The 15408-nt window shown below is 41.4% G+C and overlaps 2 protein-coding genes across 4 annotated transcripts in view; one reads left to right on the forward strand and one right to left on the reverse strand.

Annotated features, from left to right (window-relative positions):
• Positions 1 to 15408, reverse strand: part of macrod1 (mono-ADP ribosylhydrolase 1) — a 66106-nt gene that overhangs the window by 49695 nt on the left and 1003 nt on the right. For all 3 annotated transcript variants that reach the window (XM_080841180.1, XM_080841181.1, XM_080841179.1), the window contains exons 2-3: positions 14539 to 14631; positions 12825 to 12935 (exon numbers count right to left, since the gene is read on the reverse strand). In XM_080841180.1, coding sequence (XP_080697306.1) covers positions 12825 to 12935; positions 14539 to 14631 — 204 coding nt within the window. The remainder of the gene's footprint in view (positions 1 to 12824; positions 12936 to 14538; positions 14632 to 15408) is intronic.
• Positions 994 to 3150, forward strand: flrt1b (fibronectin leucine rich transmembrane protein 1b; the record flags this gene model as incomplete). Its single annotated transcript, XM_080841178.1, has 1 exon — positions 994 to 3150. One exon carries the CDS (start codon positions 994 to 996, stop codon positions 3148 to 3150), a length of 2157 nt encoding a protein of 718 aa, XP_080697304.1.

Below are 15408 nucleotides of genomic sequence, written 5' to 3' on the forward strand. Positions count from 1 at the left end.
AGTTCTGATAACACATACACACAAGCCTACAAACATGAACAAAGGTGCATAGGCATACCACTCATAACATCCAGCTAAACTGAAAATACTTCTACCATACAAGAGTGGGTGCTAGCACACAGCTGGTGAAATCTTTTGTGGTAGCTTTAAATATATCTGCTGAATAATTCATTAATTGGCTCTATTTTTGAAAACAATGACAAACCAACAAAGGACATCCATAGTGCATTTGGTCTTGTGGTAAATGTCTTTGATTCTCCTCCACCGTCTATTCCTAAATCCCACACACGAATCATGCAAGAAAAATCAAACTGCACCTGACCTCAGAGTGAACTTTATGAAACTTGTCCTAAAATTAAATTGTTGATTTATTCAGATACCACTGTGGATAACATTTGAATAATAATATGACTTAGGGTCGCACTGCGAATAACCGAGTAATTGTTTTTCCAGGATCTCAAATGCCAATCACATTTTAATATGTTCAGATATTCCCCCTCTGCCTTGAGCTTGTCTTCCTCCTACTGCTATAGAATAATTGCCACAGTCTTTTTCTTTTGTCTCACAATTTTTCTCTTCTGTTCTTCCCCTAAATGATCTTCCTCAATACACATCATTATGCGCCATTATGCTTTCCTCCCTATGTTCCTTACAAGGATTGTGACCCCTCTTCTCTTTGGGGTTTGACAAGCTAATTGACTGGTTTTATTTGATACAATTCAAAGAGAATATGTGGCACTCAATTTGCCTTGTTATTTAGCCTTTGCACACTGGGACCAGAACCGCCCAGAAGGCAGAGTAGGTGTTGATGTATTAAGATGCTAATACAGTAACTCTATTTGTTGTCCTCTCTATAGGTATTAAAGAGACACCCTTTTCTGGAAGTCCAAAACAGCCCTTCCAAAACCATCCTCTTAACTTCACCAAGAAGTCTTTAAGGCTATTGGGGTTATCTACAGCCAAGAGGGAGTAGCAGCCAGAGCCAACAGAACTATGGCTGCCGAGAGCCTGACGGAGCTTCGCGATTGGCTGTTCCTGCTTCTCTTGTGTCTGACACTATTAGTTGAGGTCTTGGAGTTTGCTGCGGCAACGGCTGCTGTTGCTGAGGCGGTTGCCAGCGATGGGGAGTACCAGGGGGAGGTGTCATGCCCCTCAGCCTGTCGCTGTGACGACAGCTTTGTTTACTGCAATGACCGAGGCCTGAGCATCATTCCGCCACTGCCTTTAGCAGCTGCCGTGCTCTACCTTCAGAACAACCGCATCGACAATGCTGGATTGCCTACATCCCTAGAGCGACGAATGACTGTACGAGTAATTTACCTGTATGACAATGAACTGGATGATTTCCCAAAGCATCTACCCCCATCGCTTCGAGAACTCCACCTGCAGGACAACAACATACGAACGCTACCCCGTGCTACTCTAGCTCGACTACCACTGCTTGAAAAATTACACTTGGATGATAATTCAGTGTCAACAGTGAGCATAGAAGACAAAGCATTTGCCAACAACCCGCGACTACGACTCCTATTCTTGTCACGCAACCACTTATCTAGTATCCCTTCCGGTCTGCCAGCATCCTTAGAGGAACTAAGGCTCGATGACAACCGCATCTCGACCATCCCCACCCACGCTTTCCGTGGACTCTCGTCCTTAAGGCGTCTCTTTCTGGATGGCAATTTGTTGGCAAATCAACGAATAGCTGATGATACTTTCGCACGACTCTCCAACCTGACGGAGCTCTCACTAGTCCGCAACTCCCTCCTGGCACCACCGTTGAATTTGCCAAGCTCTCACCTGCTACGCCTCTACCTCCAGGATAATGCACTGGCACACATGCCCCGTGGATCCCTGGACGGCATGAAGAGACTGCAGAAGCTCGATCTGTCAGGCAACAACCTCACCACCCTTCCCCGGGGCATTTTCAGAGACCTGGACAGTTTGTCCCAACTGCTGATGCGTGGAAATCCTTGGTATTGTGGCTGTAATCTCCGCTGGCTCTATGACTGGCTCCACATGCGGGGAGCATTTGTAACGGTGAGGGGTTTAACTTGCCACAGCCCTGAGCGAGTGAGAGGGCAGTCATTAAAAGAGCTGGCAAGTGAGATGAAGTTATGCGAGACAGTAGGGGAGGTCGGAGTGCTTGGAGGAGGCGGAGGAGCTGGAGGTGGAGGGGCAGCAGGTAAAGAGAAAAGTGGAGTTCTTCCAACGGAGGCAGCCAGCACAACCACACGCATGCCCCAGGGGTCTCTCTTCACCCTTAGGTCCAAACATCCGGGCTACATGCCCGATCTGGTGCAAGACCACCTTGGTGAAAGTGGATATGGTGAGGCTGGTAAAACGTTGCATGTTGAAGTCAAGCCACTCACACCAGAAACAATCCACATCACATGGATTGCAGCACAACCAGTCCCGTCTTTCCGGCTTTCCTGGTTGCGACTGGGTACAAGTCCTGCAATGGGCGACATTACAGAGACATTAGTCCCAGGCGATCGCAGAGAGTATCTACTCACCCAGCTGCAGCCACAGTCCAGTTATATCATCTGTATAGTGCCCCTCTTTGTAAACGAGGGCAAAAGTTCATCACGTTCCTCAACAAACTTGAACAAGGACCATGAGCACCCAGCTTGCGCAAAGACTGAGACATCAGATCTCACGAGACAGTCTGGTTCAGAACAGGATGGGACCGATCAGGGAACAGACCAGTTTGCAGCCCTTCCAATAGCTGGAATTATTGGGGGTGCCACAGCAGTGGTCTCACTGCTCCTAATTTTTGGCATCTTTTGTTGGTATGGCCATCGGGTGGGGTACCTTGCACCTGGCGATCAGTCTGTGTATGGGAGGGGGGATGTGGTCAACGGCCGTACCAGCGGCAAACATTACGATGACTATGCCGAATCGGGCACCATAAAGGACACCTCAATCTTAGAAATAAGGGGGCCTGGTTTCCAGATGACACCCATGGCAGCGCACCAGCCGCTGCCGCCCAAGGCTAAATGTGAGGACATGACCTACATTCACACCATCTTTCCATCAAACAACACAAGCCTCTACAGGAGCACCCACAACCACACAGCCAATTCAGGCTATGGGACCAACCGTGGGTACAGGGAAAGAGGTATACCAGATATAGATTACTCATACACGTGATAGCCACTCGCCACCACTTATCCCTGTTCCAGTACTGCTTTTACAGATGTGTCTGTGACAGGGGTCAGCCCTTGGATCCAAAGTAGGAGTGTGCCGACCGTTTCTTTTTTTTTTATATATATAAACTGAAAGCTCTATTAGTGTCATGATATACATACCGTTTATCTACTCTCAGTGTATGATAACGTTTTTAGTGAGACAAATTCAAATCCAAGAACATGAGAAACATCCGAGTAGTTCATTAAAGCTCTTACAGTGATTCAGCCCACATTATCTTGAGGTACTTCAAATGAAGAATATTTTCATTCTTAACATGGCCTACAGCTACAGCCAATAGTTAACCTGTACCTGTTCCTTTGAATGGTTCAGCTGAGGCTAATTCAGCTGCGTTCATTTAGGAACCGCATGAGTAACTATTTACTGATACAGTTGTTCTGTTGCCCAGCAACAGCTCGACTGAAGTAGAAGACTGAAGGTCAAATCTGGCAAGCGTACTGCAAAATCTATTTTAAATGATGCATTACGGTCAGATTGTATGGTTTTAATAAGTCAGAATGAACCCAATTTGTCTTTACTCTTATTTATCAAACCAACTCCCAGATCATGCTTCATACATTTGACAAATATGCATAGATTTTTGTGTTTTGTGTAGAAGCCCTGATCTCTAAGAGGGACATATTTTGGCCCTCTCTAAAGCTTTGTTTGGTACGTCTAAAATGCCCCGTCATCCACCATTCTTTATTCTAAGATTGCCATTGACTCATCTTTGAACTGTGCTCGGCACACTCCTATTACAAAGCACCCTTTGTGCCTCCTTGACTGTATTTCCAAGTAATCTGTTACTCAACTAAAACTGGGACTAGGACCACACTCAATTTGCTAGTAATGTCTACCAGAGTGACTAAAGTGCCAGAGATACCAGTCTTGGTATTGACTGTAATCAATATTTCAATGCTACGTTTTTGTTTGCATTGCTGTTTCAATCAAGGTCTGTTTTTATCCCTCCCCCCCTTAAATATATCTGATTTTAAATGGATCTAGTGGCTAGCATGATAATGGTTATGGGTTTATAGAGGGTCAAAAGGTGTATAGATCTAGCTTTACTATCTGTATAGCTTTACTGTACTGTACATAAGCGCTAGCCAGAATGATTTCTTTCTCAAAGCTTGAGAACATTGACTGCAACAAAGAAAAAAGGGTTAGGGTAAGTCATATTCCATTCCTGATTCAAGATTCTAGGTTTCACCCCTCCCCCTTCACTTTTTACATTATTCTCTCAATTTCTATTGAGCTCAGTGAGAGGACTTTGTTCCCTGCCTGAGGAGCTGACAGGGGTGATAGCGGTTTCGACAAACTCAAATTGGTCATGAGTTTCTTTCCCCGTAATGAGAGACAAGAAGACAGACACAGAGAGCAGGCAACAATAGTGACAGAGGAAGAAGGGGGTGGGGATGGTTGGGGGTGTTTCCTGCTTGAAAACCACCCAGATGTCAAGCAGATACCCCCCTTTGTAAAAATACTGATCATTCTAAAAGGTTACCATGGAATGATGGGAGATGTTTGTTTTTCCTGTCAATAATTAATACATAATGGAGCAACCATTATTTTTGACATCTCCCTAGGAAGAGAGAAAACTCCAGAGAACTACGGCACCTAAAAAGACAATCATATAAGAAGGGCATTTCCTAAGTGACAATTAAACTCAAAGAGACAAGTGGGCAGTGACATAGTTTAAGGGGACGGAGAGCCAGATCTGACCAAATGCCAGTTAATGGGGAGCAGGGTTGTCAAATCACTTCTTGTAGCTGGACATTGAGTTAATAAACCCCAACACTAAAGAAATACATTTTTTTGGACATTTGAGGATAAAGCTTGGCAGCTGAAATGCATGTCCTTATGAAGTAGAGAGTGACATATCAGGGATATACATACATACATACGTACATGCATATATATATATATATATATATATGTATAAGTAACACCGTAACACTGTGCACTGTGGACCTCTACATTGCATATATGAATGGTTTAATAAACAGAGAGAGGTTATAAGTATGTGTTTCTATGGGTTTTAGAAAAGCTTGGTCACTGGAGCAACAATGGTAGAATGAAGTACAAGAAAATAGTTTCATACAAGAGAAAAGAGGATGGGGAGGGATGAAAAGTAGAATCTGGTTTTATTTCTGTCACATTCCCTGGTTTCTCTTCCATTTATTTGAAATGTGAAAATTGAGGACAAGTAATTGGCGCCTCTCGCACCCTTCTCTAAGTTGCATTTCTTCTATTACAAATAAATCAAGCGTGGAAAATAAAGTGTCTGCCTGGAATTTCTATGAATTTCTCATATGATTGTTATATACTCACCAGAAGGGGAAAAAAGTTAAGAGAAATTATTGAATGAAATGGGAGAAAATGTGTGTAAAACCTAATGCCTTTGCAAGGCAAAGCTGTGGAATCAATCAGTGTGTGCGATGGAGAAGCCTCAATGGGAGATGCATGCAAGGGTGTGTGTGTGTGTGTGTGTGTGCGTGTGTGTGTGTGTGTATGTGTGTGTGTGTGTGTGCGTGCGTGTGTGTGTGTGTGTCCGTGTGTTTGCTTTGGAGGTAGACAGGCTCACCATCTTGAGAGTGTGTTAATGCCTGTGTAAGCATAGTGCTGATCGATATAACCAGCGGGGAAAGAGTCTAAGTGTCCATCTCGGAAAGACGAGGAGCTCAGATGCCCTCTCTGCCTTGCGAGCCTGTGTGTTTGTGTCTGTCGTTTCCTCACTCATCAGAAACTCACTGGATGTCATTTGTCTCAATTAGTCACTTACACCTCTAATTTGACTTCTGTGCATCTGCCAAAGAATAATAACAGATGATTAGGCAGCGGGTAAACAATGTTTTGACAGATATTGTTAATTTGTGCTAATTTCAGCAATAAACTTTTGGCGAAGCAATAAGAACAAACAAAAGGATGTAAACCAATTGTATGGTGAAATCGGGATGCTTTGTAACTTGCACAGGCGTATTGCAAAATGACTGATGCCTACGTTTGATAAGTCGTGAACTAAATTGGCAGTGTGTGGTTTATTGGGCAATAGCTCATCTCAAGCGCTTGTTCGCACAGCAACTCACAATGCATCTTGTCAAAAAGGTCTATTAACAGTGACCAAGTGCATTGACAACTACTTATGGCATAATTTACTTTTGTTGTTCACTCAAAATGAACCCAATTGGATCTTTTTCACCCTTGTGCTTCAAACTAATGAGCCCACTGTGCACGTTCAAGTATGATTGTGAGTGAGTGTGAGGCCGTACCACGTTTGCTAACCATCTAGGTGAAATAGTGTGACATTACACTAGAGCACGCCATTATAGCTCATCTCTCTTTCTGTCAAACACTATGCCATATTAAATGTACCAAAATCATAATTTTAAACGCCTTCCATCAGCAGTCCACATAGACCACGCCACATTATTATCAACTTGGTTTGTGACTTGTGAGTGTGAACTTTGGAATGCACCTATGAATGGAAGGCAGGCAACAGTTCCCCAACCTTGTGAAACATTGCAGGAATTTTCAAATGCGCTGTTACGTTGATCAACAGCATGACTCCTTTTTGTGCCTTTACACAGAGGCAATTAAGCTAATTAGACGACCGATGAATCCGGCTTCCTCCATTTTAGCTAAAGTGGCAATTGATTGAGAGAGAAAGGAAAGGGTTGGAGGCTTTTAACAAGGGCAGAAATAATTGCTATGCATGCCTTTCTGCAAACCCATTCCGTTTTTCTTTTAATGTTCTTGTTTGTTTTCCCAAATGTCCATCTCTCAGCAATTTACTAGGCATGCCCTGAGTATTTCTGTGATCACAAGGACAAATTTTAATGTTCCGATCAACACAAAATGAATGACTTCACTTCCCTGAAGGTGTCCCAACTTAGCTAGTGACATGTACGTAAAACCTGAACTGACACCAGTAAGCGTAAACCAGTAACAGAAAAACACATCCAACTTCCCTTGTAGATATTGCCCCTCACAGAATCTCACAGCAAGAGAATCACGCCCTGAATGAGCCCTTCGAGAATCTCTTGTGAAGTTTTCCCTAGTCACACATTGCAGCTTTCTTGCGACAACGGTTTCTTTCTATCAAATTTCACTCCAATTAGTGAATGCATGGCATATGCTGAGAGTTGCACGGTTTTTTTTTCCGGCAGTGTTAACTCATTAGAAATTCGCCTACACCACTGTATGTTAGAGTGTGGGATCTGTTAGCTCGGAAGGAGAATAACAAGAGAGCCTTATGTGCCCCCAATAGCTCATTCTAGTACTTTGGTCTTTCGATTTGGGCAAATATTTTCAAAAGGCATTCCGACACCAATAAAGAGTGCTTTGGGTGCGATAACGAGAGGAATATATATATTTTTTGTGTCAGGATAAATTATACACCATTCCAGCCTTCAGACTTCAATCGCTGACAACTGGAAATAAAACTTTGGTCTCGGTAATGTAGTGAGCCCTCTCCCCCTCGCTATCATTTCAACATTTTACTCGAGGGCTTTTCGCTCAGACTTAAGAAAAAGATACAGCTCCACACAACACGTCCCAGGGCCTTTTAGATTATTCAGCTGCCATTCAAAAGAGAGTGGGTGGGGAGGGAGAGAGGGCAAAAAAAAGAAGAAAAAAAAAAAAAAAAAAACTGAAACCCTTCCATCCAACCGCCTCTTGCGCCCCGGACAGAGGTACTGTTATCTCGAGTGCTGGTAAGAAAAAACGGGCCACTTCTCGGTTGTCCATTCCCGTCCATGGCATGGCGGCGTCCTTTTTGATCTTTGATCTAGGTTTTTTTTTTCACTGTTTCTGGGAATCTGCGTCTTAGAATATCTCTTATCGCTGCCTCTGAATGCTGTTGCTCCTACTTTGCAGAGGGCAGAGGAGTTCAAACAAATAAAAGGATGAGGCTAAGCATGGAAAGGTCTTTTTTTTTATCCGTAAGTTACAGTAAAGCAAGTGAAGCAATGTTATTGAAATTAGGATAGAAAGCAGATGTCACAATATTGGGGTGATTGAGAATCAAGGGTGTAAACGCATTGGGCCCTAATCTGATAGATGCGCACTGCAGGTTCTTACGAGCAGCAAAGAAGGGCATCGCCTGACGCTATTTGATGATTAGCGCACATTCATTTGGTAATTTGTACATAGTCCTAAGCATATATATATATAGGCCGATGCCTCATTTGGGGATGTCCAATGCCAAAAAGGTAGGCGTTGCGTTCTGCAACTTCCTTCTTTAAAATGTTACCTGCATCAACATCTGGCAAGTTAATCTAATGTAATCTCTACAGTTTGACAACACTGACCACTCAGTTACTAAATCATGACCGATCATTTAACTCAACAAAATATGTTACCAAATGGCTATTTAGGCTATGAAACTACACTCAACGCCACACACACAGTGGATAAAAACAACTGAATTGAATTGAATTGAATCAATGCCTTAATGCACAACAAAAGGTTCAATTCAAGCTGAAGGCTAGCAGTTTTGACACAATGGAGGAGATCTAGCACGCCTCGCAGATGGTGCTGGATACACTTAAAGAACTGTACTTCCAAGGAGCGTTACAAGCGTGGCAGGAGTGCTGAGAGCCGTGTATCGCTGCACAAGGTCTCAACTTTGAAAGGGATGATGAGGAAATTTAAATCAGTTACGGTTTTGTAACTGATGCAGTCTCTGAACGTTTTAATCGCACCTTATATTTAATCATTTCACAATGACGATGGTTTTTAAATATTTGTATAACATGCACTGATGTTGGACTTGAACCATACAAATAATACGTCGCTTGTCTTCACAGCACATGAATTCCTTGGAATTCCTGTTGACATGACTGGCTCAGAAGACATTCAACGGCACATCCACAGATGAATACATCATTTCACCTGTCCCACAAAGTTTACCCGCTACTCTAGCGTCCTATGAATACAAATAACAATTATTCTCAACTCCTCTCTTTCATATTGTGCCATTTGCGGTATAGCAATATGTCACACGCGTACCGCACAGCTCGTTTCACTATGAAATAAGGGCCCATCGTTTTTAATGCAGCTTTAACCTTGATTTAATTACAGTTTCAATTAAAGCTGGATGAATTATTTGAATAATTAAATTATTTTTCATTACTAATCACATCGCTCATTACCAAATTTCAAACTCTGCCAACACACACACACTGAGACACACACACACACACACACACACACACACACACACACAAGCTCATCTCTCAAATGACTACTCATCAGGTAATTCATCGTAATCACTCGCCCAATACCAGACAGTATATCCCCCACCACTCTTGCCTTCTTAACCTGTCTAGATAGACAGGCAGATGAATAGACCTGAGGACACATAGATGGATGGGTTGATGATGTAGTGATTGAGTGGTGTAAAGGGGATGTTTTAACTCTCCCCCTCAGCCCCTCCCCACACCCCAACCTCCCCACCCCACCTTGCCGGGACAGCTCCTAAGTGCCTGTGGATTTTATGTTTAGTGTGTTTTATAGGGCAAACACCAGAGCCAAGTGCAGTAAAATGTTGTGAGAAGGAGGAGAGAGAGGACAGGGGGTGGAGGCAGTGTTATTGTAAATCCAATCTTTATTGAGAACGACACACAAACAGTCCTCCCCTCTCCCACCCTCCCTTCTATTTCAGTATCGATTGGCGGCAACTTTCAGGGTCCTCTCTGAATGTATGTCTATGTGTATGTGTATGCGTGCTTAATATAGTATGTTGACGTGTTTGGTTGCTGTGTGTTTGTGTGTGTACGTATGTTTATGCATGTGTACGTTAACGTGTGTGTGTGTGTGTGTGTGTGTGTGTGTGTGTGTGTGTGTGTGTTTGTTTCTCCCACTCTCTCCTCTCATCTCATCTCATTACTTCTGTTTGTTTGCCTCTTTCATTTCTGTCAGACTTGCTTTAATGAAGACATACCGTTCACACTGAATATAAATATCTGACAAATTTGAGCACATTACTCCCGCCGCCCCATCTCTGAAAGCTCTATCAGCACAGCTTTGCCTCCAGCACCGGCCCCAATATTTAAATACCCAATGGGGGGCTTATTTTACCTGAATAGATTTCCGGTAATTAGTCCATTCAGCTCTGAACTTCAGGCTTTAAAATGACTCTGTCCATATGTTTATCGTTTAATGAGAAACAAAAAAAATGAACCGAAAATTAAGTAACAGTTCTAACGATGGGAAATTTAAATGCTCTAGATCATTTTGAATTGGTGGCAGTCCTTGACTGCTGTTATAGGACAGAGGTCATGGAACTGAGAGGAATGCTAGTGACTAGTGCACTTATGATATATATGATATCTACGTGACATGACTGCATACCAACTTAAGTGTGTGTCTCCGTGTGTGTGTGTGTGTGTGCATGTGTATGAGTGAGAGAGAGAAATTATATATCTGCTTGTGTGTGTGTGTGTGTGTGTGTATCTGTATACTTTATGTCTCAGCATTAACATAAAATCCTAAATATGTCCATTTCTGTGTATATGTTAGATGTATATCTTATATGTGTCTGAGTTGAGTAAAAGCATGAAAGCAGTGTGTGTAACTATGTGTGTGTGCGCATGTATACGAGTGTGTTTGTACGTCTGTATTTGGACACAAGTGTGTGTTGACACCCGTGTCCCTGATTGAGAAGCTGGTCCGGCTCTCCCTGTCCGGCTCATCAGCAATGTTGGAGGTGCACACTTAGCAGTCTTGAGGAGTCCATTCCAGGCCCCAAATTAATTACCTCAGGACAGTCTGTTAATCCTCACGCTTTTACACGGAGACAGGGCGGCCAGCCGATCAATGCCACAACGGGGAGAAATGAATCAATTGCCTGTCAAGCAAACCACTCTTCTCCCCACTCCTCATCCCTTGCTCTCCTTGCCCAACCCCTTTTCCTTCTCTTTTACCCCAGGCTGCCTCCTTGTGCTATTTTAATTTGATAAATTCCAACCCATTTTAAGTTTTTAATCACTTTTTTGTTAATATTTAATACAAATTTTATATTAAGCTTAGTTAAGCTCCTGTGGCGCTCCTTAAAATGGCCGCACAAGGACATACTGTGGTGTTAATTTGTGATCTGGCTATTGACAACAGGTCAACAAACAAAAAACCCAGATTAGTGCTGTGATAGCAAATTTTTCCACAAGCCTTTAAACAACAAATTATACGGACATGTACTCCCCCCCACCCCTTCACTGCAACCTGCACCTGATTTTTTTTCAAACGTCTCTGTAAATTCCCTTTCATTTTGCCTAATGACGACACTACTGCATTGTGCTCTTCTTTGACAGAAACAAAGGCTTTTAAAAATGAAAACATCAATCTACACTTTCCAGTCCACACCAAGTCTAATACCATGCATCTGAAAGGGGTCCATGGACCCCTAGTGGCCAATAAAGTATCTGCAGGAGGTCAGGTGGATGATTTTTTTAAACACATAAAAGAAAGATATAAGCAGTATTTATGACTGCCGGTAAAACCTTTCCTAAAAAATATATTCCCACAGACAACCCATAAAGACGTTAAGGATAGGCATCACAAATTTCAACACAGTAAAGTCTTTTTAAGAAGCTAAAACATTAAGTAACTGTCATTATTAAATCAATAAAATGAATTGAAAGGTATAACTGATTGAGAACACCTCACGACCATGAACACCTTTAACACTAACACTACCATCAACAATAGCTATGAGGGCCGTCAATCACCTTATTTTATAGGCTGCTTTAATGTTACCTTACAGAGAAGATAACATAGGCTGCTTCTTTTGCCCTGCACCTGGACAAATCAACCAACCATGACAGAGAAATTTCATTTTTCTGCTGTAATTCACCATATGGTTTTACAACCACTGTTGACAGGCTAATATTCATTATTGTTATCCATTAATACTATGCTCTTAGTATTAGCCATTATTATTAGTCTCTAAGTCTTTTTTTGTTTTTAGTAGCTGCCTTGACCACCATTCTCTTTCCAGCCTAAGTTGCGAAGGCCCGCCGTCGGAGTAGATATCTTTTCCACACACCCACCGATTTACATAAATAACATTCACATTCACATTCTGATTGGATAGAAAAGTCTTGTAAATTTAAACTCAAAGTGAGGAATTTACAAAAATCACTTTAGCACAGGTTGTTGTAAATGTTACAGATAGATATAGTTAACCTACTATGATCAAGTAGAATCGGATGTCATTTTGGACTACACGGTGTTCATATGAGAAGGTTAAAGTTCATGGGCTACTGAGGGTCGAGGTTATTAATTCTAAGCTTAGCTACAGGAGATAGAGCAAACTATATCCATTGGTTTGTCACTTAAAATAAAACATGACTGGATCTGTTCTATAAATAAAAAACTTGCTATCTTTCTACGGCTATTCCAAATTCATTTTGAGAATGGAATAATATAACCAGTGTGAAATTGCTTCTCCCTACTCTTATTAATTATGCAAGGCATAGGGATATTTAATTTAAGCGCTAAAAAAAAATTGCACCCTGCAGCAAACAATAAAACATTTTTCTGGCAAACTATCCATTGAGTGAGTTTATCAAAGCTGGCCAGTGAAGGAATGTAACAAATGTTTCCAAATTCAGCAATCATCTTGAATGTTCCAATCTTACCTGCATTCACTATTGCATCGATCTCCAGTTTTGTGATATCTCCACGAAAGAGTGATATTTTCTGGCTCAAGGCATCACTGATCTCATGACGAGGCTGGTCAGTTGAGGTACCTTGAGAGGAAAGCAAAAGAATACAGTCTCATAAGATTTCTCTGAAATTTTGGAATGACAAGTGTGATATTCAGAGAGATAATATATAATCAATATTTATAATCAATATATATTTATAATCAATATACAGCCGCGGAAAAAATTAAGAGACCACTTCAAAATTATCAGTTTCTCTGGTTTTACTATTTATTGGTATGTGTTAAAGTAAAATGTACATTTTAGTTTTATTCTATAACCTACTGGCAACATTCCTACCAAATTTCAAATAAAAATATTGTCATTTAGATCATTTATTTGCAGAAAAATGACAATTGGTCAAAATAGCAAAAAAGATGCAGTGTCTTCAGATCTCGAATAATGCAAAGAAAACAAGCTCATATTCATTTTTAAACTACACAATACTAATGCTTTAACTTAGGAAGAGTTCAGAAATCAATATTTGGTGGAATAACCTTGATTCAAAATCACAACTTTCATGTGTCTTGGCATGCTCTCCACCAGTCTTTCACATTGCCGTTGGGTGACTTTATGCTACTCCTTTTCAGCTTTGCCCAACACATGGTCGTCTGATGGTTAGACGGAGACCTGGAGAGGCCTACAAGCCACAGAGTCTTGCACCTACTGTGAAATTGGACTCATCAGAGAAGACGAACTAGGAGACCCTCCAGTCGGCTTTGGTTCAATCCTTATGGTCTTTTACAAACCTCAGCCAGGCAAAGTACAACGTTGTCCCGGAAGAAAAACTTGCTTCCTTTTGCTCTGACAATGTTCCCCAACTCTGATAAGTGTTTTTTCCAGCAGGGCAATGCTCCATGCCACACAGCCAGGCCAGTAAAGGTATGGATGGAGTATCACCAGATCAGGACCCTGTCATGGCCAGCCCAATTTCGAGACCTGAATCCCATAAAAAAAACTCTGGAATGTGATCAAGAGGAAGATGGATGGTCACAAGCCATGAAAAGAAGCCGAGCTGCTTGAATTCTTGCGCCAGGAGTAGCATAAAGTCACCCAACGGCAATGTGAAAGACTGGTGGAGAGCATGCCAAGACACATGAAAGTTGTGATTTTGAATCAAGGTTATTCCACCAAATATTGATTTCTGAACTCTTCCTAAGTTAAAGCATTAGTATTGTGTAGTTTAAAAATGAATATGAGCTTGTTTTCTTTGCATTATTCGAGATCTGAAGACACTGCATCTTTTTTGCTATTTTGACCAATTGTCATTTTTCTGCAAATAAATGATCTAAATGACAATATTTTTATTTGAAATTTGGTAGGAATGTTGCCAGTAGGTTATAGAATAAAACTAAAATGTACATTTTACTTTAACGCATACCAATAAATAGTAAAACCAGAGAAACTGATAATTTTGAAGTGGTCTCTTAATTTTTTCCGCGGCTGTATATCTTTACAGAGTGCACATACACAGTAAGCTTGTAATCTTACAGAGTTTCAAAAAGGCAGCCAAAATATAGTTTGCAATGACCCACAACTGTGTTAAATACAATAGAGTTCATGAGGAGTCAGCTGTTAATGTGACTTTTATTCTGCTGTACTGAGAGATCCTATTGCTCATAATAACAAACAAACACAAGGTTAACACCTGTAGAGGTCCAGACAGGTACTTTCTCCAAAGGAAGATGGTCGACCCTGTAGAACTCACGTCTCTTCTCCAGACTGGCAGAGAGGAGCAGGCCTACAACAGTGAAGGGAGAGAAGGGGCATTTTTATAAGCTCTATGATTTATTAACAGCAGACATTCTCTCTACTCTTTAGTGATCACTGTTCATCGTTTTTATTGATGTCAAGGCATCCCATATACTAGGATGGTATTGTAATGCTGCAAAATGGTCGAGGCTATCATTTTAAACATGCTGGCAGAGCCTTAAAAATTGCTACAGTAAAAGTTCTAATCATTTACACGTTTTTTACATAACAAACATGATGTAATTATATCAGCATAGTGATAATAAAATGTGACTTGTAGTCTCCAGTTGTTGTTGGTGTGAGACAGACAGCTCTCAAAATTGGCTAATTTTAGACATGTAAGGCCGTACTTACCTACAGAGGCAGCCAAACTTTTTATGCATGCCATGATCTTTTCTCACATCTCGTACTCTTACACAAGCTGGTCAAAAGCAAGTACAACAACAACTCTTAAATCAAACGAGACCCTCTCAAAGCAGACCAGAAACCAATCAGCTATCACCACTGCCATATAACAACAAAGTATAACTTATTCAAATTTGACAGTTTCTTACAGTTTTTGGATGCCTGTCTCATTTTCAAAATATTACATGTGCTGGCACCTCCACCATTAAATTAGTTTATAAAGCTGAAGGGTGGCAATGGCTTGGCAACTAATTACTGGAATACCCCTAATTACTGGAATACCCTCCCTATTGATGTGAGGGAGTGCAGCAGTATTTCAGTGTTTCAAAACAAACTTAAGTGGATACAAAATAACCAAACC

This window comes from Sprattus sprattus, assembly GCF_963457725.1.
Source record: "Sprattus sprattus genome assembly, chromosome: 6".
NCBI classification, from domain to species: Eukaryota; Metazoa; Chordata; class Actinopteri; order Clupeiformes; family Clupeidae; genus Sprattus; species Sprattus sprattus.